Raw genomic sequence first — 23881 nt, forward strand, 5'->3', positions numbered from 1 at the left:
TGGGGGGCGGCCGGCAGCAGCGCGCGTGTGCGGGCAGCCGCGATCGTGCGTGGGCCGGGCTGGCCGCGGGGCCGGGGCTATGCGAGGTCGCGGCGCTGCGCGGCCCCCCGGCGCTGCGCGGCGCGATTTTGGAAGCGGGGAGACGGGGCGGCGCGGCGCGGGGAAGGGACGGGCCGTTCCGCGGCTCCGAGAGCGGGGGGGATCGTTAAACTCTTCCGAAAAACAGCGCGGCGCGTTCGGTCTCGGAGGGATAAAAATACGGAGAGGAAAAACAAGAGAGCGAAGCCAAAATGGAGTGAGAGTTAATGGTTGGCATGGAGCCCTCGACTTTGTGTGATTTTTTTATTATTATTTTTTTTTTCTTTCCTCCCAATTGCTTTTCCCTACAGTAATTGTTTTAAAAGAGCAACTTGGAAGGGTTTTAGCACTCCGCTGAGCAGCGGGGAATTGGGGCACATGAGGAAACAGAGATTCCGCACAACCGTAGCAGCAGATGTGGACACGGTGTGCTGTGACAGTCAGGTCGGGGCTGGCACCTGGAGAGCAGCGCTGCCTTCCACCCTCCCATGGGAAACCCGCAGTCTCTCCCTGATACTGGGCTGAGCTTGGGAGGCCCAGGCCTGGCTTTCTTTGTTTTTATTTGTTGTCAGGTTGCGTGTGCGGGTGTGCGTGTGCGGTTTCTTCTTTCGCTCCGCAGGGCTCAGCGTGTTGGGTTGGTTCCTCCTCCTCCTGGCGTGATTTACAGCAGAGCTGAGGAGCCTGGGTCATGGGTTTTGTAGGGGTGACTTTGTGCTAAGGACATCTGGAGGAATAAAACTGAGTGACACTTCTGATTTGAGCTCTGCTGAACTGTTTTGGACCCAACTTGACAATTTCGGTGGGGGTGAATGGGTCAGAGCTGTAAATCTCGCTTGGCGGTGTCGACACCCACACAAGTTCACTCAGCCTTTCAAAGGGGCTATCCCGGCTCCTGTGAAAATTCATTAAGGGATAAAAGATTTGACACCGTGGGTCCCTCCCACCGCCGCATGAAATTGGAGAGCCCGAAGGCGGCTGTGTGTGTGTCCCGGGGCCCTTTCTGACAGGTGATCCTTTTTGCAGCCTGCCCGCGGGGCTGCCGCTTTGACCGAGAGGCTCGGAGGTGTCGGTGCGTGGCTTTCCATTGATTTCTATAGGCTTTGGAGCTGGCCTTGCAAGGAAAAGCACTTCTGTACATCTTTTCTTGTTTTAAATAAAGCAAACGCAGCAGGTGAGGTCTTATTTTTAGAGGGACCGAGGCGCTGGTGCGGATCCAGAATCGCATACGAGCGCTGGAAGTGGCCCACCCTATCCCGCCCATGTCCTGGGGCTGACCTCCCGCTCCTCTCCGGCTTGGCTCTGCTTTTTGAGGCTGCTGGGGCTGTCAGGGCAGGGAGATGGAGAATGAGGGGATCGGGAGGGATGGGGGAAGAAATCCATGTGGGGGCCACATTGTGACTCCGAAAGGGTTAAGCTGCCTGTGCCAAGACATAAAGCAAGTTCAACGTGTTGTGGGAATATCAGTTGCCAGTAAACTCCAGTCACCACAATTTCTGATTTAACAGCTTAACTTGCTGTTAACTTTCCCTGATACGCTCCAGGTTTTTGACGTGGAGGCAGAAAGGAGAGAGGAACAATAAAGAAAGAAGTTAAGTGAGGCTACTAAAATGGACTTAAATCCCTTCCCTGGGTCCTGCCAGCTGTCTATAGAAGAGTTAAGCAAGATTGCATTTCCTTTTTTTCATGCCATAAATCAAACGTTTCTGGGCCGCCTACCAAAATTTGTGCAATACTCCCCAGTGGGGTGAGTAAATGGTACTGAATACCCCATTCACCTTTCGGAGCCTGGTTTTTCCGCAGCTCTGGCAGTGCTGGCTATGGGGCGCAGGCATGGAAAGGTGACCCCTGGCACGGGGCTGCTGATGGGGACAAGTCGTGAAGACAAAAAAGCAAGGGCTAAAAATAGAGGCGGCATTGCCAACCTCAGCCATATAAGTGTCATACGAGCCAGGTGCCAAGAATGGTGAGTTGTGTGGGTTTTTTTTATTTTTTCAACCCCAGTGATGAGAGCTGAGCACCCTTCAGCTTGGGTGAGTTTTATTTGCCTCAGCGGTCAAAAGTTTTGCCTCCTTCGAGCTGGGTTTATACCCTTTCTTTTTTAGAAAGAAGCTATTCCAGGCTGGAGCCTCCAGGATAAGGATTTGGGAAACACCAGGTGCAACGTGGTTGAGGCAGCAAGAGGGATGTGGGATGCTCCAGAACGAGGCACAGCACACAGGCTCCTCTCCCTTGGGTACCATGGGCAGCTCCTCCACCCCAGCTGCTTTCTGGCTGCCAAGGCACCTTTCTCTCTGTGCTGGCCTTTGCTTTTTGGCTCTTGAGTGCATCACCATGCCCACGGGCAGAGCTGGGGGCCCTGGTGTGACGTGGTGATAGTAGGTGTGCCCCCACTTCCTGCCCTCAGAGAGCTGTGCCCCAATCCAGGTCAGTGCCCTGCTCCCTGAGGGACGTCTGCACACTGCATCACATCCCCTCTCCACTCTCAGCAGCAACATGCTCCATCTCATATCTGTAGGCAAAACCTTATGGCCTCGTGCACACATTTCAGTATGCAAGGGATGCCATGTCTCCAGCTGCATGCTGGGATAGAGATGCTGTGACTGCAGGCATTGCTTCTTGCACAAGCATTGGGCATCTTCTACAGTAGAAAGATGTCCAATCTGTCCGCTTTTTTGGAAGGGCAGTGGAGGATGTGATGCAAAAAGTTGCTTTTTCCCCCTCCCTGCAGGCACCGTTGGGTTTGAACTGAAAAGTTTTTTGCCATTTTAGATGCTCCACAAAGAGCAAGATCTTTTATTTTTTATTTTTGCTGTCCAAATCCAAATTTTGCAGACTGGGCCATCTGTCAGTTCCCTCCTACGTTGTTCCGTTCATATTAAATTGTAATGAAGGCCAGACTGAAGAAGGAATTAGGTCAGACAGGAGGTTCAGTATCCATTTTTTGGGAGATGTTGCCCAAGAGGGAGGCACCATGGTTAGGTTGGCTCAGCACAAGCCTGAATGTGACAAACGCCTGAGCCTTCCTCTGAGATTTGGCAACTGGGCCTTTTGAGCATGCTGTGGCCTCTTGGCTTCTGACTCCCCAGCAGCTAGACCACAATCATCTCTCCAGCTGATCGTGCAGCAAATCCTCAGCAAATCCTTCTGGCCGCCTCAGGCCAGAGGGCAGCTCTGCTGCAGACCTGCTTCAGGCTCACTCTCATCACACTGGTGCTGCTCCAAGGGGACCCTCTCCATAGCTGTGCCACTACCAGTGTGACCTGTCTGTCGCAGGGCTGCAGAGAGATGCTCAGGTTTCCCCAAACACAAAGAGCACTGTGCAGCGTGGGCGCATCACTGCATGCCCATGGCAGTCTCCTGGTCCCATATTTGCCACTGTGGACAAAGGGAGAAGCAGGAGCCTCCTTGTTTGCTATCCTGGTTGAAACTGTATGCGGCAATGCACAACCTCCCTCTGTGTACTTACTGAGGGATGGCAGTCAATACAACTGATTCAACTGCATTTTGCAATAATGAAACTTGGATGGATGTAGCATCTCTTCTAGTGTTGTGGGGACCAACACCAACATCACATCATCTCTGTTACCCATTGCACGAGAGAGCCTTTGCAGTAAATATGAAGGCTCAAATGGCTTTGACTCCTGATGCTGGACAGAGCTTAAGCCTCAGCCATGGAAAATGTATGCACATGCAAGGCTCAGAGGGCTTCATACTCCTGCCCCAAGGGGGCTGTGGAGGCACAGCACTGAGTACCCAAGAGTTGAATTGAGAAGGAAGGGCTTATGCCAGGTCTCCTTCAGTGTGGTGTCAGCAGTGGGACCATTGCTATCCTCATGGCTTCTTCCCACATAGATAGCAAGAGGGAGACTTCTTGGTTGGTATTTAAGGCTTGGGCAACCAGTAACAGCTGGAGGCAGGCAAGGCTTGCACCTGCAGCACAAGTTTTGCAGTAGTTGTTGTTTTGCAAAGGAGCAGAACATATCAGGTCTCCCTGGCATCAGATATCACCCTGCTGACAAAAGACTGAGCTTGGGAGTGTTGAGGCCAAAGCAGTCCTGTTGCAGATGATGCGCCCCAATGGATCCTCACCATAGCAGGGGCATTGATGGAGTAGGGAAGGAGATGAGGTGCTGGAGGCACATGCTCACTGTGACTTGCTGGGGCGCAGAAAGCAGTTTAGGCATCCTGATATCCCACTTGGGCATCGCGTGCAAGTGAAAATCAAGGGGGAAAAAAAAGAGAAAGAAAAAAAGAACAAAAACAGCATGGGATAATCACAGGCTTTTTGGGAGGGGATTGCGTTGCTGATGCTGCCACTAAAGCAGCGCAGGTGGTGCTGTGATGACCAACTCCACTATTTTGGAGAGCTTATGGCTTGGGACCATGGCTTCTTTCTGACACTACTGGAGCTCTGTGCACATAATGGTTGGTGGCAAGGGTGGCTTTATTGCTGGTGGGGCCACAGCAGGGCCCTGGGAGAGGTGGGCTAATTTCCTGGCTGTGCTGCAGACTTCCCCTGTGACCTTGGGTGAGTCATTTAATCTATCCCGGGCTTCAGCTCCATCTCTGAGCATCCCGTGGGGGTGAGGTAATATTCATTAACTGATATTATTCTCAAGTTGCTCCGATGCTATGGTGATGAAAATGGGAGGTGAAACCCAGTGCCTTGGCTGAGCATCAGCAGCGAGAGGGGATGCTCTGCTTGAGTTTTAGCAGCCAGTATGGGCGAATGCAGTTTTGACACAATTCCCCTCTTAATTTTTTGCTGTCCTCTTGGCCACCATGGTTATTTGGCTGCATTAGTGCAGTGATGCTCATCACTGAGGGACGGAATGTGGATATTGCATCATGCAGTGCTGTGGTGGCATCGTCATGCTGATACCCCCATGAACCACTCTGCTTCTATGGTGTGTCTTTCTGGTTCTAGTCCTCACCAGCAAACATAGCTTGTGCAATCAGCCCCTTGATTGCCTGAGCAGTGTCTTCTGGGTGCACAGGGAGAAGGCTACTATTCTCCCAGTAAAAGCCAGCTTTCTCCAAAAAACAGGCAGAAAATTCATTCATTTTGGCTTTGGGGAAGCACACGCTCAGGTAGGACATGCCAGTCTTCCATCTAACACCCTGCTTCTTTCCCCAGGTGCAGAGGATGTGTGCAGCCAGGCAGATGCTGCTGCTACTGCTGGCCTTCCTGGCCTATGCATTGGATTCAGCTGCGGCGTATGGCACGGCAGAGACCCTCTGTGGTGGGGAGCTGGTGGACACGCTGCAGTTCGTCTGCGGGGACAGGGGCTTCTACTTCAGTAAGTTCTACTTGCTTACATGATGCTCAGTGCCCACCTCGTGCTATGCCAAGATGATGCAGATGGAGCTGGGTTGGGATGGGAAGGACGGATTCTCCACCCCAGTGCTTTTTAAGGCGGTGTTGTGCATGGTGAGAAGAGGAGCAAGATGAGTGATGAGCCGAGGGATGGTCCAATGGGATAGCTGGGTCCTATGTTCTATGCTCAGATGTGGCTGGGCAGTGCTGATAAGTAGTTGATTTGCTGTTGATGTGGATAAGTCTTCAAAATAATGAGGATTTCTGCTGAGCTGGGATTCCAGCTTGTTTTTAAACCCAGATGGGCTCTGCTTGGATATAACCACAGGTTCTGAGCCCTCCCAGGTGGCCTCCTGGCTACTTGCTAATGACACCAATGTCTGACCTTCTAAACAGCATAGCCAGTGCCAAAAACCACAGTGTCGCTGTTGTCCACAGAGTTCAGGGATCTGCAGAGGCGTTGTATGGAACATGTTTTCCTTGAGTGTTTTTGAGATTTGGACCATACGTGCAAAAACACAAGAGCTCAACTAGTAGATGAGGAGGAGTAAGGTGATGGATGTTTGGTAATACATGAGCAGATGAGAGTGCTTTAGGTGTGATGCCTTCTGGTGGTATAGTATTCTCCTTGCACAGGAGAGGCAAGAACCTGTGTCCTGCAACCCACTGCTGACTGAACTCTATAATATACTACAGGAAGTATGCAAGGCATAGCAGTAGGGAAAACAATGCAGGTAGTGCAGCTGCACCTAACATCCTTGCCTCTGCTTTGGAGAAACTTACATTACAGTGATACACTCTTGAGTAATGTATTGAGCTGTTTTTTTTTTTTTTTTTTTTTTTTTTTTTTTTTTTTTTTTTTTTTTTTAATATAGCAGTCCCAAGAGCCATCCTCCCTCTATTCCCAATCTAGCATTTACAGGGAGTGAGCTGCTGCAAGCTTTGGAGAAGACCCTTGCAATGCAATGTGCAGCAATAACAGCAGAATAGCAAGGTCCCAGGCTACAGCAAGCGAGAACTTGCTCAAATGTAACAACCATAGGCACTGAAATAAAAGAAAGAATCTGCTTACCTTCATAGGGCCTCAGGCAGACAAGGATCTTCAGCAAGATCCCCTTCCTCCACTCCAGTCCTTAAATGAGGTCTGGGATTAGGGTGCATTGCGTGCACCTGAGCTCCCTGGATTAGCCCTGCCTTCCCACCAGGTGCACAATCACTGGTTCAAGGCACGACATTGCATTTCCACTACAACCCTATACCCAGCCAGGCTGGGCTGCAGTTGGCTGAGAGTTACTCCATCCATAGACTGTGGAGGGTGCACAGGGTGTAGGAGTCAGGCTGCATGATTCAGCTACCATCAGGCTTCAGCCTGAGTTACTTCACAAGTGTGGTGGCATGGCAGGTGGCTTTTCTTCTAGCCAGGCCCTGTGGGTGATGGCTTTGTTCTGGTGGTGTAATGTTTTTGGGAGCACTGTTCCTTTCTCTCTGAGCCCAACTAGGGGTTTCCACCATAACTGCCCTTCTCTTCTCATCTCCCCCTTTTCTCCTACCACTGAGCCACACTGGGGTGAGGGGACTGGGTTTTGCCTTCCATATCTGTGGCAAGCACCCATCCCAGTCTCACACCTCTTTCTCTCTCTATAGAGGAGCATCCACCTCCCTCCGCTCGCTTCTCTTCTTTCCTCCCCCTCTCTGGGGATGAAAGGGAATGGGGCTTTTGTTTTACAGGCAAACTGACCTCCTTTCACCTCGAATAACCCATCCTCTCAGTCCAAAATAAAAACACTTTTGAAGGCAGAAATGTAGCTTTGTGCCAAGTGACCAGTCTGGTGCTCACAAGGGGATTCTTGCTCTTCCTTTTTCACCTGTCTCCTTCCTTCTTGTTGTATGTTTCTGGAGAGTTCAACCACTGAGGAATGAAGGAAAACCTATCAGTCCCATATTTCCATCTCTTCAGCACCTCTTGAGGTTGCAGTGAATGTACATTTGTCACTGGTTCTATTCAATGAAGGTCTTGGTCATCCCCAGTTCCCCTCTTTCTTCCCTCTAGCTCCATCAGTTGTTCCAGTGAAGGCATTAGTTCTTCTGCCCATATTAATCTGTACTCTTGACTTCTTGTGGCAAATGTTATTTCCACTGCACAGACTCTTATCTCTGGGGGTCCCTTCCAACCCCTACAATCCTATGATTCTGTAGGGCATGTTTATGTTTCACAGTCCTGGTTTATGTCTTTAACACTGAGGCTGGGATTGTCCTAACCAATTGTCCATCTGCTCCTGGCATGATAACTGCAACCTGAGGACAAACCTGTGCCAGCAGTGTGTTTCATACCTGAGGTAGATGACTTTGGTGGCCTTGTCTCACAAGTACAGGTGGCTCTGCATGCTGGAATGGGCTGCCTGGTAATCCTGAGAAAAAATAGAAATGGCATGAAAATCTGCCACTGGTTTTCTGCTGCTGCAGTAATTTAAGCTAAGGTGTAGCTTCCCTATTCCAAGATGCAGCAGTTTGCATCTGGATGCAGTGTGTCTGCAGTGTTTCACACCCCTGGTGTTCCAGGGTGGGGAAATACACAGTGCAGACTGAGGAGGGTGCGCCCTGATGATGGAGATGCCTGTCCGTCCATTGGCACAGAGCATGAACCCAGCTACCAGGTTCCCTTGGAAATACCATGAGAGCTGATGCTTGGGGCTCGGGATGTTGAAGCTGCCTACAAAATCCTATAATGGGGGTGTTTCAGCACTGCTAGCATCCCTCTGTAGGGCTTTTACTACTTAGGCCTCCTTAAGTCTTGAGGCAGCTGTTTTACATGACTTGTTTGTGAAAGAGACAACAATTTGCATGGCACACCCTTGGGGATGAGTGCTGCTGGTCCCATGGCAAGCCCTTGCCACATCCCCGGTTGCACCTGAGACCCGCAGCAGTGATGCCACCAAGCACTGGGGCTGCAAAAGAACAGCTCCAAGGAGGCTGAACTCCCCAGCTGCAGGCACTGCGTTGCTCTCCCTTTTCTGCAGCAATCTCCATGGATGACTCAAGGCTTGCAGGTGCCGGCAAGGTGATGCCGTCCTATGGCACGGCCGTGGGGATGGATGCTGAGCATGGAAAAAAAGAAATAGGAAAAAAAAAAAAAAAAGGGCAAGAGGAAGTCCCAGCGGCAAATTTGTTGTCATGCACCATCGGCAGGGAAGGGAGAAGGGGCTGCGGGGGGAGAGGCGTCCGACTTCTCTGTAAACAACAGCTCCTGTTTCCTCCTTTCCAACAGCTGATAAGAATTTAGCTCTTTGCGGCCGCTTGTGCTGACGGGGCACATTCTTGCGTGCCGCCGCTCCTGCGAATAATACTAGGAAAAAGCAGGGGGGAAAGCGCAGTGCCGGGGCTAGGGGAGGGACAGGCTGGGGGCACTGGGACGGGGACGGCACTGCACAAAGGCCCCCTTGTTGCTCCCGACATTCCTGCGCCGGGGGTGTGGGGACTGTTTGCACCCAAAGTCCCCTTCCACTCGGCTTGCCGCCTGACGGACCGGAGGAGAGGGGAGCCGAAGGTGAGGACATGCCTCGGTGCCGCAATCCAGGGAAGGGACCCTCCCATCCCTCTGGGTGCCCCCACCCCTGGGGTGTCCCAGGAGCACTGCTGGGATGCTCAGCAAGTCCCGTCAGGATGCTTGACCACCACTATTGGAGCGCTCACCAGTTCCCACCAGGATGCTCGGTGCATCCATCAGGACAGCGTGATGCCAAAGGGCACCAGCAGGCAGAGGTTTTTGGTGGAGCACAGTTTTTCAAGGAACACATCTGCTTCCTAAGCCCCCTGGGAAGGCCAGGAGGAAGCATGATGCCTTAGGGGAAGGCAGTAATTGCAGAAATGGGAAGTGGATGGGGAGCGGAGGAGGAGAAATGCTTCACCCCCTGCTTTACCATGTTCTGGCTTTGGCAGTGATGTTCAAGTGAGATGCTGCTGGTGGATGAAAGCCAAGGAATTCAACCTTTAGTCTGTGCGTAAATTGTGCTACGGAACAAAACCCTTTCCCCAATCCAGGTCAGCAGCAATATCACTGTTAACTAGAAATGTCCTGGCATCTTTTCCCCTGGGTTATTATCTCCAGGTGCTTTCTGATGCTAAATCCCTGTTTGTTATGTTTGCCTGTTTTTTTCCTCTGCAGCAGTGTTCCCATAGAGGATGGGGTTGGCATTTGGCTCGATGGGTATGGACTATTATGTAATGGGAGATGTGCCCCCCCAGGCCCTTGCAGGGATGCTGGCAGCAGTGCCAGCAAGGGGAATGGCATGTAGGGACTTTATGCAACAGAGCAAAGGCAATGCTGGAGGGCAAGCGACATGCACACGGTGGGCAAAACAAGGGGTGCTGATAGCCCAGGGCTGGTTCACCCAAACAGTGCCCTTGGTGTCGGGTGGTTGCATCTGTTTTGATGCATATCTATCACACACATACAGCATATATATAGAATCATAGAATTGTTTGAGTTTGAAGGGACCCTTAAGAGTCATCTAGTCCAGCTCCCCTGCAGTGATATCTACTGTGGGCGTACATATGTGAAGAATACATGCACATGACCTCAGGTTGTCTCACCTTCCCCCCTCTCTGCTAGCCATTGCCACCCAGATTGTCTGCCTTGGAATCACTTGTATGGCAATGGACACTCAGCTCACCCAACTGCATTGCAAGGGAGGGCCCAACCCAGTATGCTTGCTGGCAATGAGCATTTTAAGGATAGAAGAACAAGCTCCCAGCAGTGCTCCTATCACCAAGCCTTTGCTGAGATGGAACCATCCTTTTCACTTTGCTATGTAGCTGGCTAAAAGTTGCATCTGAAAGTTTTCCAGAGAAGTAAAAATAAAGACTTAAAAAAAAAAATGGAAAAAGGAGAGGTAATTGCCAAAATAAGAAGTGGAATGGGGAAGAATGTGGAAAATCAAGCATTTAAACGACTGCCAAGGGTGGGCTGCACGGTATGAGTCAGTTGTTTCATCGCAATGCACCCGATGCTGTGTTTGCTCTTGTGACCTCAGTGCACAGTGGTGATGCTCCAGAGCAGAGCAGAGGGCTCACTGCAAATGGAGTGAGGGCTGAGTTTGACAGATAGCAGGTGCTGTGCTGCCCGGGGCTTTGCTTTTGCAAAATGTGTTGAAGGAAGGTCACGGTGTGTTTTGCATGCTGGTGTTATACACATAAGGCTGCACTGTACATGTGTGCCTGCATCGCAGACACGGGGCTGCATTGCATGCACCAGGCTGCATTGCACATGCAGAAAATGTTGTGGCTTTGCATCTTGTCCTGGGGCACTTTGGGTGGCCATCCAGATGGAGTTCCCCATGAGGAAATCAGTCAACACCTTGCAAGCCAAAGCCTTAAAATCTTGAGTGCCTTCATCTGGAGCACATGGTGGGATCATGGGTTGTACACAGGGCCAAAGCAGCATTCCCTCAGCTGGGCTGTGGTACTGGGTCTCTTTTGCAGCCCCGCTGATCCTGGCCTCTACTCCAGTGTAGGCACTGGTCCCCTCCATTTCAGCCCCTTGCCTTGGCCCTGTGTATGAAAGCCCAGAGAAAACCATTTAGTCTGGGACCATTATACATTTTGGAAGTCGCTTTTCCCAAGAATATTTGTTTTGCCCCCAAAATCCAAATTTACCCATTGATTTTCTTTCAAGAGGGGAAGGAACAAAATGAAGCTGATCTGAGCCATCCTTCTGGAGTGTTTTCTCTGTACTTAAATACTGACATGAGATGTGCTTCATTGTTGCTGTACTGGACACTGGTTTTTGCATCCTTCTGCAGGAAGAAACGGGAGAGGAACCCTTATTAAAAGATTAAGTTTAATAGCTATTCTTGGCATGCCGTCACGGGCCTGTATTCTTTCTGCAGCTGTCTACGAGCTGTCCCATCTGGTAAAATTTAGCCGTGTTGGTTCGCTTCACCTGCCCAAGCGTCAACACGGCAGAGGGAGGTTGGCAGCCTCAGTGCCGCGCTGCTTCTTTCTAATAAAACTCTCTTGCCAGGATCAACATCGCAGACATTTGTGGTAATCGGTGCGGCGTCTGCATCCGGACTGCTGTCCGCGCTGGGCTTGCTAAGGAGCAATAGGAAGGGAATAAATTACAGCAATAGAAAGTGCCTTCAATTAGTGTTGTGCGCACACCGGGAGCCCTGTCAGTATTGAGAGTGTTTGTCTAGGAAGGCCATCATGGGAAACTCAGGCTTTTTGTGGGCATATGTCAAAGAAGATGAGTGTTCTGGGAGAAGTGCTGCTGGTTTTGAAATACAGTGATCATGAGGCTGTGGAGGTGCCAGCTTGGGACCCTGCAGTCTGTGGTCACTGCAGGAGAGATGCCGTCAAGGTGAAAGGTGACGAAGCTATGGTCTACACTGATGGCTAACGCTCAGGCCTTTACCCCTACAGGTAGACCAGTGGGACGAAATAACAGGAGGATCAACCGTGGTATCGTGGAGGAGTGCTGCTTTCGGAGCTGCGACCTGGCTCTGCTGGAAACCTACTGTGCCAAGTCCGTCAAGTCAGAGCGTGACCTCTCCGCCACCTCCCTTGCGGGCCTCCCAGCCCTCAACAAGGTAAGGCTGCACTCGGGCTGCTAGCTCCCTGAAGCAAGAAAGAGGAGAAAAGGGAGGCCATCAGTAGGGGAGGACTGCTGCTGGCTCTACGATCTGCTGCTTCTGCAGCCAAGGCAGCATGCAGAGCCTTGAAGTGTTTATAGCTGTTGAGGAGTCAAAGAAATTGCAGAAAACAAACTTCTAACCATTGACTCATAGAACGGTTTGCGTTGGAAGAGCCCCCTATTGATTATCTAGTCCATCCCTGCCATGGGCAGGGACGCATCCCACTCTTAGATCAGATTGCCCAAAGGCCCATCCAGTCTGGTCTCGAATGCCTTCAGAGAGTGGGCACCCACAGCTCTTCTGGACAGCCTTTCCCAGCGTCCTGCCACCTTGTTGTGGAAAACTTCCTCCTTATATGCAGTTTCCTTCAGCTTAAGATCATTGCCCCTTGGCATATCCCGACAGGTCCTGATAAAAAGTTTCTCTCCAGCTGCAGCAAGGTCTCCCTGGGACCTTTTCCAGGCTCAACAACCCCAACTCTCCCCACCTTTCCTCATGGGAGAGGTGTTCCAGCTTGCTAATAATTCTCTGTCCACATCCTCCTTGTGCTGGGGACCCAATAGAACCTGTAACACGGGCGACCATGGGTAGAGGTTACCCCAGGGAAGGTAACCCACCTTGTGTTGACACTGCGTTGTTCTCCCTTCCCCAGGAGAGCTTCCAGAAGCCATCTCACGCCAAGTACTCCAAGTACAACGTGTGGCAGAAGAAGAGCTCGCAGCGGCTGCAGCGGGAGGTGCCTGGCATCCTGCGTGCCCGCCGGTACCGGTGGCAGGCAGAGGGGCTGCAAGCAGCTGAGGAAGCCAGGGCGATGCATCGTCCCCTCATCTCCTTGCCCAGCCAGCGGCCTCCGGCACCGCGGGCATCCCCTGAAGCGACCGGCCCCCAGGAATGAACTGTGACCGGCCGGCTGGATTTGCGATCTCCCGGGGAGAGACTGGCGAGACTCGGCCCCCCCTGAGCCCCTCCGTCCCCAAGCCGAGGAGCGGGGCGGCAGGAACCATCACGCCGCTCCGGCCCCAACCAAACAACTGACACAAGCAAGGAGGGGATGGCAGCGGCCGTGTGCAGCGTCCTCCTTTTGGGGTGGGGGGGAGGGTTGTTTCGTTTCCCAGGCCTGTTTCGTTTCCCTCGCGCACCCAGTATTTTTCAAGCCTTGTACTTACGAAGGGACAGTTGGGCACTTGAACTTTTTGCTGCCGGGCGCTGTGTGACATCCCCAGTGCCAACACTAGAAGACAAAAGAACGAGCAAGAGGGAAAAAGGATATGAAGTTAACTTTTCTTTTAAATTTTATTTTATTTTTCTCAAGAAGAAAAGTCCATTCCATGTCTTTCTTGACAATAAAGTGAAAAGCAAAAACAAATGGGGAGAGATGTTGAGGGATGTAACTTTTTTGCCTCATTCCCATCCAATTTTTTTTTTTTTCTTTCTTTTTTTGTTGGTAACTTTTCTTATTTTTATAACTTTTTTTTGCACCTTTAAAAAGAAAATGTAACTGAGACGAAGTTCCGAGGAGTCCCATCTGCATTTTTTGTGTGTGTGCTTAATTACAAGATTCCAAATCGACTTGCACCTTTTTGAAACCATCGCTGACGGGAGAAAGAGAGGAAGAGGAGAGAGAGAAAGAGAGAGAAGAAAAAGGAAAGGGGAAAAAAAAAAAAAAAGTGAGCTGATGCTCACTTTAAATGGAGGAGGCGTCTGCATTGCACATTTGCCACGGATTTAGTTGATTTATATATATAATATATTATATAACTTTTTTGGCAAAAAAGCACTATTTTTATGGGACATTTTGTGTAGTATCTGAAGAGGGATTGTAATGTTTAAAATGTGTTATGGTGCTAAAGTAAGTTGGAAGGGAAAAAACCCAGAAATAGCAAGGGAGGGTGGGGAGGGAAGAACAAGATAGCGAATACTGAACTTGAAATTTTAGCTTTTCGTTTTAGGAAAAGTGTGATAAATGTGTTTCTTTTCTCTTCTGAAATATAGCTTGGTCATGACCATATGAGCTAGTTGGCTGTCACTCATGTACACAGATGCACGCACACACAGAAATACATCTACACGCGTTCTTTTTTTTTTTCTTTTTTTTTTTTTTTAAGAAAAAAACAACGATTTAGACTAAAAGGGAACTGTTCTAGATACAAACTATTCTGAATGGTGAAGGTATTGCCGGTTACAACTCCAGGCCCTGCTTCTGTGTGGATCCTGGTGTAGATCAGCTTCTCCATCCTCTCAACCCTGACGGCTTGCTTGCTGTGCGGAAATGCCAGCCCCGTGTCCCTCTGTCTCCTTTTCCTTCTCTTGCCCCTTGCGTTCTTCTTGCAGAACCCCCTGCCCTCCTCACCTTGCCCCATGCCCAAGGCTGTGGAAGATGGCCCTTGGGAATGATGGGGACCCTCCCCACATGGGGCAAGCGTCCCCCCCCGGCGTAGTGGCCTCCACCAATGCGATGGCCTCAGTCAGCATGGTGACCTTCATCAGCATGGTGGCCTCAACCAATGTGATGGCCGTGGTCAGCATGATGGACGGTCTCCGTCAACATAGTGGCTTCCATCAACATGCTTTCCTCCATCGCTGTGATGGCCTCAGTCAGGATGATGGATGACCTCCATCAGCATGGACAGCCACCATCAACGTGGATGGTCTCCATCAACATGGATGGCTTCTGTCATCGCGGTGGCCTTTGTCAACCTGGTGACCTCCATCAGTGTGGTGGCCTCTTTCTGCCTGATGGCTGGGTTAGGTTCCCAGGCAGGGAAAAGGCAAGTCTCTCACTTGAGACTCGGGACTCAATGAGCAGATGGGTTGGAGAGGTGGGCAGAGGGCTGTAAAATAGGTTGGTTTTTAAAATAATATATATTATCTGTCTAGGAACCATAAAAAGGGGGGAATCAATTACATCTCCCTATGATATACTCTCACTTGCTAATAAAACGGGGACACTCTGTTAACCAGTTCTGTACTTGCTTTGTCTTATATATCCATACATTTAAAACAAACAAAAAAAAAGACTACTTGAATTGTATTCTATTTCGTGGTTTTGAGGGGAGGGCTAGGGGAGTCTCAAGAGAGGGAGGATTTTAATGTATAATCATTTTGTTTGTTATTACCTTGCAATGTTGAGCCATGAAGCCTTTGTTTAAAAAAGAAATGGCACTGCAATACACAACAAAGAAAATCCTTTATTTATTTTATTAAATATATATGGAAAAGAATGAAAATTGGTCCAAATTAAAGGGGGGGAAAGGGAAGAGGGTGGGGTGGGAAGGCAGAACAAAAACAGCAATTGAAAATAATTGATTTTTTTTTCTTTTTTCTTCCTTTCCATGTGTCTTTTTTTAAAAGAAACCTAGTTTTTATTTTTTAAAAAGAGAAGTAAAAGCTTTCCTGGATGCTTTGTACCAAAAAAAAGAAAAATGAAAAAAAAAAAAAAAAAAAAAAAAAAAAGAAAACCTGTTAAGCAAATAAATATCCATCCAGAATACAAAAGCCTGACTTTTTCTTCTAGTTTTGGTTTATTTTTATTCTTGGGGTTGGAGTTGGGTGGGAGAAGGCCACACCAAACAAGAGACCTTAATCTCAAGTCCTTTCCAGTTCACTGCTGTCTCATTGCAGGTAGAAAGTTTGGGTCTGTTCCTGTCCCCACCCCACCACCTCTCATTGACCTTTGTAGTTTTGTTTGCAGGAATGGGTGTCCTTTTGTGGGCTGAGGACTGATTTAATTGTAGCTTTTGGTAGTTGCTGCTGGAAGTTTTGTTTGGCATGTTTGTTACCTTTCTGCTTTTTTTCTTTTTTTTTTTTTTTCCCTCCTGCATAAATCGATAAATCGTGGTCATGGGGGACATTAAGAGATGACTTAAAAACAGGTGAAACTTCAGCCACATCTCGCCTGTTTCCACAGCAAGCAAACACCTGGGGCTGGGAGCTCAATAAGGATGCCAATGCCATTTCCAAACACTGTGTCGATGCAGCTGGAAGTGTCCTCAGATTTGGGCAAAGCACAAAAAATTCCCCTCTGTTATGCAAAATAAAATATATAGGGACTTTGGCACTTGCAATGCACTGAGCTCTCTTACTTCCTGGGATACCAACAACCTTGACAACTTTGCATTCTGGTGCTTGTGGTGCTTGCGTCGCTGGAACAAATACACAGAAACAGGTTGAGGTTTGGCTAGTGAGACCAGGGATACTGGCAAAGAGTGGGAGTACATCTGCAGCTGTGCATCAGAAAGTAGCTCTTTTCCATCTCAACTGACATAGGGCCAAAGCAGAGTGATAAATCTGGGGTCATTTTTTGGAAAATCTGGGAAATTGTTTAAATTGTGCCCTCTGGCTCAGCAAAGAGCACACTGGCTTGCAAGGGTAGATCCAAGCAGCCCCAAGAAGCTCTGAGCCTGCTCTTGTCCAATGGGGCCCCTTGAGTGGGTGAGACTGGCTGAGACGGAACCTTTGCTTCTTCTGTGGGTCCTCAAGTGACTTCTGTTGCCTGCAAATCTCCATCACAGGTTAATAGATGAATAGATGAATTCCAAGGCATAGCTTGGAAAACCTTGGGGAGGATTTCCACAGCTTACAGTGGGTTTGGACACCCAAAAACCTCCAGTCTGTCTGATCCAGTGACTTCCTGTGCTCTTCTGATGTACACGGGGACAGAGAAGCAAAGAACTACACCAGCAGAGAAATCTGTCATGGTGTTTGGTGCCCCATGAAAAATCACTCGCTTGGTCTCAGCGCTATTGTTGAGCTCTGCAGAAGGCAAAGGGCAAGAGACTTTTGCACAAAGCATCACCTCAGAGAGCATTTGTCCCATGAGATTCCCATTGGGACAGAGGAAAGGAAGGAGTGTGCAGCCTGCTGCAGGGAGGTGGCCACAGCCTTTGCAAGGTGTGTAAATCACTGTCTTGACTTATTCTGGGTATGGAGAGATTTGGTGGGGGGAAGGAGAGTGGTGAGTGGAGGGGATGGGGGGGGGATGCTAATCATATACTTTTTTTCTTTTTCCATTCTTCTGTGTTATTTCAGAGATCAGTTTTCATTTATAAATCCAGAAAGCAGCTGGGCTGTTTTCTTAGTGTTCAGTGAGTAGTGCCAATGCCATCAGGATAGACTAAACCTACAGACAGATTCCTTTACTTCCTTGTTCCCTCAAAGCTCAATCCATTTCATCCTTCTGCTCTGAAAAGCTCATATTTTTTTTTTTTTTTTGTGATGTACTTAGCTGCACTAAATGAAGGGAAGAACTGTATTTGTTCTTCTTGCTGATGTTTTTTTTTTTTTTTTAATGTTTTTTTTTTTTTTTGTTTGTTTGTTTTTAATATATACTATTGTCCACTGATGTTTTATATGTCTGTGGGGAAGCCTGGGAAAGGCACTGATTCATCACCAACGTCACTTGTCTGCACCCAGCAATAGACAAGATGCACACTTCCCAGGTTGTGCACCTATTGTACTTCCCACTTGTAATACATTATCAATAAAGCAAATCAGCTATAAGAAACTTTCACATCTGGTGTCTTTTCTGTCCCCCCTTTGTTGCTGCACTCTCAGCTGCATGCATCCCAAGGAATGCCTTGCTCATCAAAATCATGCCAGCTTTTGCAGAGAGCCCTGCAAGATCCTCTTTCCCTTCCTTCTCCTGGTATCTGCCAACACTGATCTGAAAGCTGAGGTTTCTAACCTGCTAGGCTCTTGCTTGGCAAAGAGTAAGGACACGGAGAAGGGAATCTTTCATTCTTCTAGCAAAATAAACAAACAAAAATGCAAATTATTTCACAGTTTTGAGGAGTACCACAGTGGAATGCTAGAACTGAGAAAAAAAAGGCACAAAGTCAGTGGTCTTGGCTTTGACTTGTCACAGCTCAGTCTAAGAAGCAACCTCTTGACCTCCAGTAATAAAGTGAGGGAAAGAGATTTTCAATGAGACATGGCTGGAAACATCACTGGTGTCTTAAGACACAGAAACATGAACTGTGAGCTCATTTTGGATACAAATTTCTTAATTTCATGACAGGAGCACAGGGACCGTTGAGGGTACCCTTCCAGAGTACGTCCCCATCATCCTCTCTCCTGAAAAAAATAGTCTGAAATAGGAATTTTTGATACTCGATTATCCTTTCTCAAGCCACAAGGGCACACTGATAATGGTAATCTTTGTATTCTTCACAGCTGGGTCATAGCCACAAAGGGAGGGAGGTGATTAGGAGAATATTAAGTCTTCATCTTCCAAGACGTTGTTGCTTCTGTTCCTCCTCCCTCTCTCCTCCATTCCCCATGCTTAGCAAAGAAAGCGGCAGGAGTATTATTTCTCAAGGCCTATAATGACGTCAATACGTGGGGTATTTATTTATGAAATTGAATCTAACAGTGGGGGAGAGAGTAGTGGAGGAAGATGGACTCGCAGAGCCAGCAGCTGCCAAGCTACAACAGAGCTGCAACCTTACAGTATTTTTTTACCCTCTTTCTGTGGGAGTGACACAGTGTCCAGAGCTTCAGACATCCAGGAAAAGCAAAGAGAAGAGAGAGAGAGGAAAAAAAGGCAAGCTTGATATTGAGAGCAGAGGAAAGGTGCAGCAAGGGGATGTCCTTAAAGAGGTAAATAGCCTGTTTTTGATGCTGGGATATTCAGATTTAGTCCTCCAGGAAGGGTAGCACTGCAGACACTTGCCTTCAGGAAGGCTCTGACAAGTCTTGAGCAGCCCTTTCCTCTAAGCCTGTTCAGCCTTTGTAAAGAAAAATCAGAGAGGATTGAAATTCCAGCCAAGGGACTTCATTTCTCCTTTTGACTCCCCTTTCTCCCTTGCTACTTCAGGCTCAGGCAGCAAAACAGCCATCTAGGAAACCCAGCAGTAAGGTCAACATGAAGATTAAGTTGTCCCCTGCAGTCAGTGGCAAGCAGCTTTCCAGACTAGAATCTGCATCTGTTGATATAATCCTGTGCTCAAGCATAAAAGGTGAAAGCCAAAAAGGGAGAGTACTTTCTTCTCTACAAGCGTACAAGCAGAGCATCCCTAGGGGTGTGAGCAGCACAGATCATAGAATAAGGTTGGAAAGACCATAAGATTACCTTGTCCAAACATCAATCTATACCAATAAATACCATACGATACATACCTGTAAATGATGACTATCACAATGTGGTGACTTTGGATTCAGTTCTAATGAGCACTGGCAGAAGACATCTTTGGGTATCTCTCCCTTTGCTTAGGTGAAAGTTTATCCAATAGGGTACAGGTTTTGGTTTCTCTGGCAGGGTTTGTCTCCAGAAGAGAGGAGGAAGCAGACTGAACATCATCCTCTGTGATAGGCAGTCCCTCACTGGCTTAGAAGTCATGCATGGAATTGTTCCCTCATGGATGGGAATAGAGGAGGACAGCTTTTGCCCTTCCCAGGTAGCATAGAATAGTGCTAGGAAATAGGAAGAGGGAAAAGGAAAACTCACAAATACAAGCATAGACATCAAACAGTACTAAAGGAGCCACAAAATCTCACGGGCTTCCCAGAATTGCCCAACTGACTTCCTATCAGTGTGAACAAGAAGGTGATGCCCTGAGAAACTGCCCCCACAAAGTCTTTGCTCACCCCTGCCGCTGCTTTTTGTGCCCTCGCAAACAGCACCAAGGTATCATCAGCCAGCCTGGAACTTCTTGTTTATCCAAAATAAGGCAAGACAGACATGCTCTGGAGATCTGTTTACAAGTCAGGCTATCTCCAGTTATATAATGACACAAGCCTCGCTGCCAGCAAATTGTTGCTGTGAGCAGGGGAAGACAATTAGATCGCCTCTCTGGGCAGCGAGCGCGGACAATGCAGGCTTTGTGCCACCCGGCCACCAGCCCCGGCATCTGCGGCATGCCTTCAGAGGAAGAGGTGGCCCGGGGAGGGCTTGGGGCGCCGGAGCCGGGCTGAGAGCACCTTCCTGTCCTGGCAACGAGGGGAGGACGGTAATGGGTCGTCGCGCCGCAGGGCAGAGCGGCTCTGACCCCTCGGCTGCACACGGGATGGGAAGCTTCGGTGTTTGGCTTCCTGTGCTTCCTGGTGTGCTGATGGATTTAGGCACTCGCTGAAGCTCCTGGCGCTGCTTGCAGATTCAGTGGAAAAAATGTGGTATCAAGAGATGGGAAATACCAAAGCCTCTCAGAAATGCACTCACTTAAAAGGGAAAGGTGGCTTCCGGGTGAAACTGCATTCCTGTCCTCCATGGATGGAGAAGGGAGGAGGGCTTTGGAAAAGCCAGGAGTGCTGTAATGAAAGCTGTGATGAACGATAGCTGGTCTCTCTCAGAAATGGGCCACAACCTGCTTTTGGTTGGAGCCTGGGTAACCTGATATTGTCAACAGCCATAGATTAGCTCAATGAAATTGTCTGCAGGAGGTTAGGGAAAGAGTGAGTGACTGCTTTCTGCCTGCTGCATAAGGGCACAAATAGCTGCATTTGTGGGGAAGTGTTGGCAAACATCAGAGAACAATCAGCATTGGAGGAGCTGATGGCCCAAGGGTACAGGAAATTTCTGCTGGTGCTCGCTGGGACAAGGCTGCCTGGGCTGGCCACTGTCACTCCATCCTCTGCACAGCTGCCCATTGGCTTCATGACAGAAAGACCATTTAATTAAATATACTGTTACTCGAAATTAGTTGGGCTTCCAGTCTGCTTGCCTGGGAACATGTGCCTCATAGGTTCATGTTCTATTGAGAACACAGTGGCACTTATTGCAAAAGCTGTGTGTAAAACCACACTGCTGGCAAACTGATAAATTCTCCAGCTGCAGAGTTCTGTCAGTGTTAGAAAGCATACCTCACCTCATGCCCATTGGACAGTATGTTGAACCAGTCAACCTCCAGTCCACCCACATGACAAGAAAAATTCACCTTTTGTAATGGCAACCACATACCTGTCTAAGGCACAATACTCCTCTCAGCCCAGCAGAAATAGTTCCTTCTGGAAATGAGTCATTTTTCTTTATCTTTCAAACCACTTCAAGCAATTTGTCTTGCAGACTTTCTGACTACATTTACATAAAATGCATCCTTCCTTTCTTTCTATTCCTGGTTGCATGCACAAGGTTATTTTGGATGGCGTGCTAGGAGGTCACAGTGACACACAGCCAGAAGTGAGCACGCCATGCTTCCAATGGGTACTCAGCAAGACTTAGGCAGGTGGCAAGTTCCTGGTTTCTCTGGGCACTTGCAAGGGGCTTACATGAGGCACATGTAAGCCCCTCACATGAAACACAATGAGAAAAAAGGGATAAGGTGCTGGCTGCAGCCAAAGCCTTCACAAGTTTGCCTACAAAAAGCAGGTTGTAGACATGAATAACCTCACAAGACCCTGGAAATGAAGCTGGGAGTATGGTTTAGTAGCAAAGTTAGGGAGGTGCAAGGGAAGATGGGAAAGTGAAGAGGCTTCCAAGAATGGCTTGTGCGAGTACGGCATGGTTAGGAACAGTTCCTCCCTGAGACTGGAGTGCAGGCTATTATTTATATCCCCATAACTCTGTCAAAGCGTGATGCTTGCAGCGTTAGAGCTGGAACTCTGGCTCTAAGCAAGCTGGAGGCTTTCATTCATGACTACAGGATGCAACAAGACACACTGGAGTCTGAGGGTAAGGCCATAGACAAAAATAGCACAAGTCCTTCACAAGATCTGCCCTGCAGCTCAGTTTCTTACCAAGTAGAACAGATATCTTCAAGGTACAGAAGAAATGACTGGGAGGTACATGAGAGAGGCCTCTGGGCTTGTGAGGTATGGAGCAGGATCAAACAGGTTGTGCTGATTCTTCCTGTGCAAAAATGGGCAGCATTATTAAAGCTAGAAGGACTCAAGCTAAAAATCCAACAAAGGGAGATAGCCCTTAGTACAACAGGTAGAAGAGCTATGGGTCTCTTACCAAGGGATGTGGTGGATATGAGACACTTATACAGATTCAAGAAGAGTGCATTGCAAAGAAACATACTGAGAGTTACTAAAAACACAGAAACCATATCTGGCTCAGGAAGTTCCTGAGCTGAAAATAGTTGGAGGCTGGGGAAGCAGTGAGGGGAAGTACTGTACACATTTGCTGTTGTTCTCACTCCTCCCTAGGCTTTGACTTGTGAGCTCTGTTGGGGGCTTGATGTTAGGTTAGATAATGCCAAGGTTTGTACCAGTTTGAAGGCCATGGAACACAATGTCAATCTTGGCTGGACTGTCCTACCACACCCACTGTACAGCCCAGATTTGGCACCTTCTGTCTTTCATCTGTTTGGGCTGATGAATGATGGATTGTGTGGGCAACACTTTCCTATCAACAATGCCATCATAGCAGCTATAAAACAGTGGGACACCTCCAGTGGTGTAGATTTTTACAAGCACGCAGATTATTGTTCATCACAGGCAAAAATGCATAGCTAATGGTGGTGACTATGCTGAAAAATAGTGTGCTGTAGCGCTGAGAATTTGCTCTATCAAACACTGTTACTGTGCTCTTTGTATCTGTGGTAGTTCCCATGGAAATAAACTGGAGGCATCACTTTCAGAGAGATCTATGCACATAATTCCCAAGTAGTCCATTACTTTACTCACTTGATATCATCAAGTGTTTGGCAATAATATTGGTTCTGTACATCGCTACTTCTCTTGCATTCTTGTCCTACTTGTTCCCACTCCAGCAGACCATGCTGAAACTGTTGCAAACCCAGATGGCAGCATTAAATTATAATTCTACTCTGGTCACCAGTTTGCCCATTTAGTTTCTGAATACTTACGGGCACCTGGGCAAGAAAATACTGAAGCAGCTAATACAGCACATCTCAGATGAACTGCTTCAGCTTCTGTAATGCAATAGAAAGTACAGCAGTGGCAGCAAAGTCCTAGGCTGCAGCGAGTGAGGACTTGGTCTAACACAACAACTATAGGCTTATAAACAAAGAAATGAAGCTGCTTACCTTTGGAACCCTTCAAGGAGGCACTGCCAACCCTTAAGCGAAGTCTGGGAAGGGGCTGATCCTGGCTCCACTCCTTCCAGTCACTCAGGTGTATTGCATACACATGAGTTCCCCTGATTTGGTACTGCCTTCCCACCAGGTGCTCAATCACTGGTTCACGCTATGACTTAGCATTTCCACTACAGCTTCCCAGCAAACTCAAGCACACGGGACTTTGTTCATTCCACCTGGAATCTGTTTTAAAAGGTTTATTTGTAGTTTCAACAGTTTGAGCCATTCTCAGCTCTCTCTTCCCTGGAAAATGGCACTTAATGATGAGTCTACAAATTACAGCTGAGTGGCCTTGTTAGCCTTCTCTTCATATCCTTCCAGCTGGTCCTTTGAGGCCTCCTGTCCTGGGTTTCCTACTCTGGTTCTGAGAAACTGGTGAGAATCAGGACCTATCAGGATGCTAGGGCCCCCTGAGAGATAATTTGGGAAAAAAACCCACATTATTTGTAGCTTTCTCCAAGCAGTCAGAGAGCAAAGCAGGCATGGCTACACCAGGAGCTACCTTATGAGAATCCATCAGTTGAAAACTTGGGGTACTTCATAACAAGCCATCTGTTATGGAACAAAACATCCAGCTTGGCCAATGCTCATAGCCCTCTGGGGTTGGCAGTCTCTGATTATCAGCATGTTTACAGTACCAGAGGCATTACTTGATGCAAAATGATTGCTCTCACTTTGCTATCCCTTTTGTCACATCAACTGGAGATCCCACTGAGGAAGATACAAAATTAGCCAAGCGCCACCCGGAGACATATCAAAGTGGACTGTGTCGCGACGGGTGGAGTGGGATTTTTGCCTCCAGTGACATTCACATTATTCACACTCTTTTTACATTTTGCTGCTGCTCACATAATCACAGAAGCTATTCTTAGCCACAG

General features: G+C 48.4%; 1 protein-coding gene and 1 long non-coding RNA gene across 2 annotated transcripts; one reads left to right on the forward strand and one right to left on the reverse strand.

Annotated features, from left to right (window-relative positions):
• Nucleotides 1–1445: 1445 nt before the first annotated feature.
• On the forward strand, nt 1446–14131 carry IGF2 (insulin like growth factor 2). The gene is made up of 3 exons (XM_042813983.1): nt 1446–5378; nt 11816–11982; nt 12680–14131. Exons 1-3 carry the CDS (start codon nt 5177–5179, stop codon nt 12920–12922), a joined length of 612 nt encoding a protein of 203 aa, XP_042669917.1. The 5' UTR covers nt 1446–5176; the 3' UTR covers nt 12923–14131.
• A 3835-nt stretch (nt 14132–17966) lies between these two features.
• On the reverse strand, nt 17967–23174 carry LOC122157972. Its single transcript, XR_006168092.1, has 3 exons — nt 22953–23174; nt 21697–21808; nt 17967–19437 (listed from the first exon to the last, which is right to left on the reverse strand). It is a non-coding gene; the product is annotated as an uncharacterized LOC122157972 (long non-coding RNA).
• Nucleotides 23175–23881: the final 707 nt, after the last annotated feature.

This window comes from Centrocercus urophasianus, unplaced genomic scaffold (genome assembly GCF_019232065.1).
Source record: "Centrocercus urophasianus isolate 14NV4802_14NV808 unplaced genomic scaffold, USGS_Curo_1.0 seq_14, whole genome shotgun sequence".
Taxonomy (NCBI): Eukaryota; Metazoa; Chordata; class Aves; order Galliformes; family Phasianidae; genus Centrocercus; species Centrocercus urophasianus.

Excerpts from the sequence above, each read along its gene's own strand:
- IGF2 (XM_042813983.1), top strand. The coding sequence starts at position 5,177 with ATGCCAGTCTTCCATCTAACACCCTGCTTCTTTCCCCAGGTGCAGAGG. Across the intron at positions 5,379-11,815 it reads GGACAGGGGCTTCTACTTCA|GTAGACCAGTGGGACGAAAT; the intron begins GTAAGTTCTACT and ends TTACCCCTACAG. Across the intron at positions 11,983-12,679 it reads GCCTCCCAGCCCTCAACAAG|GAGAGCTTCCAGAAGCCATC; the intron begins GTAAGGCTGCAC and ends TCCCTTCCCCAG.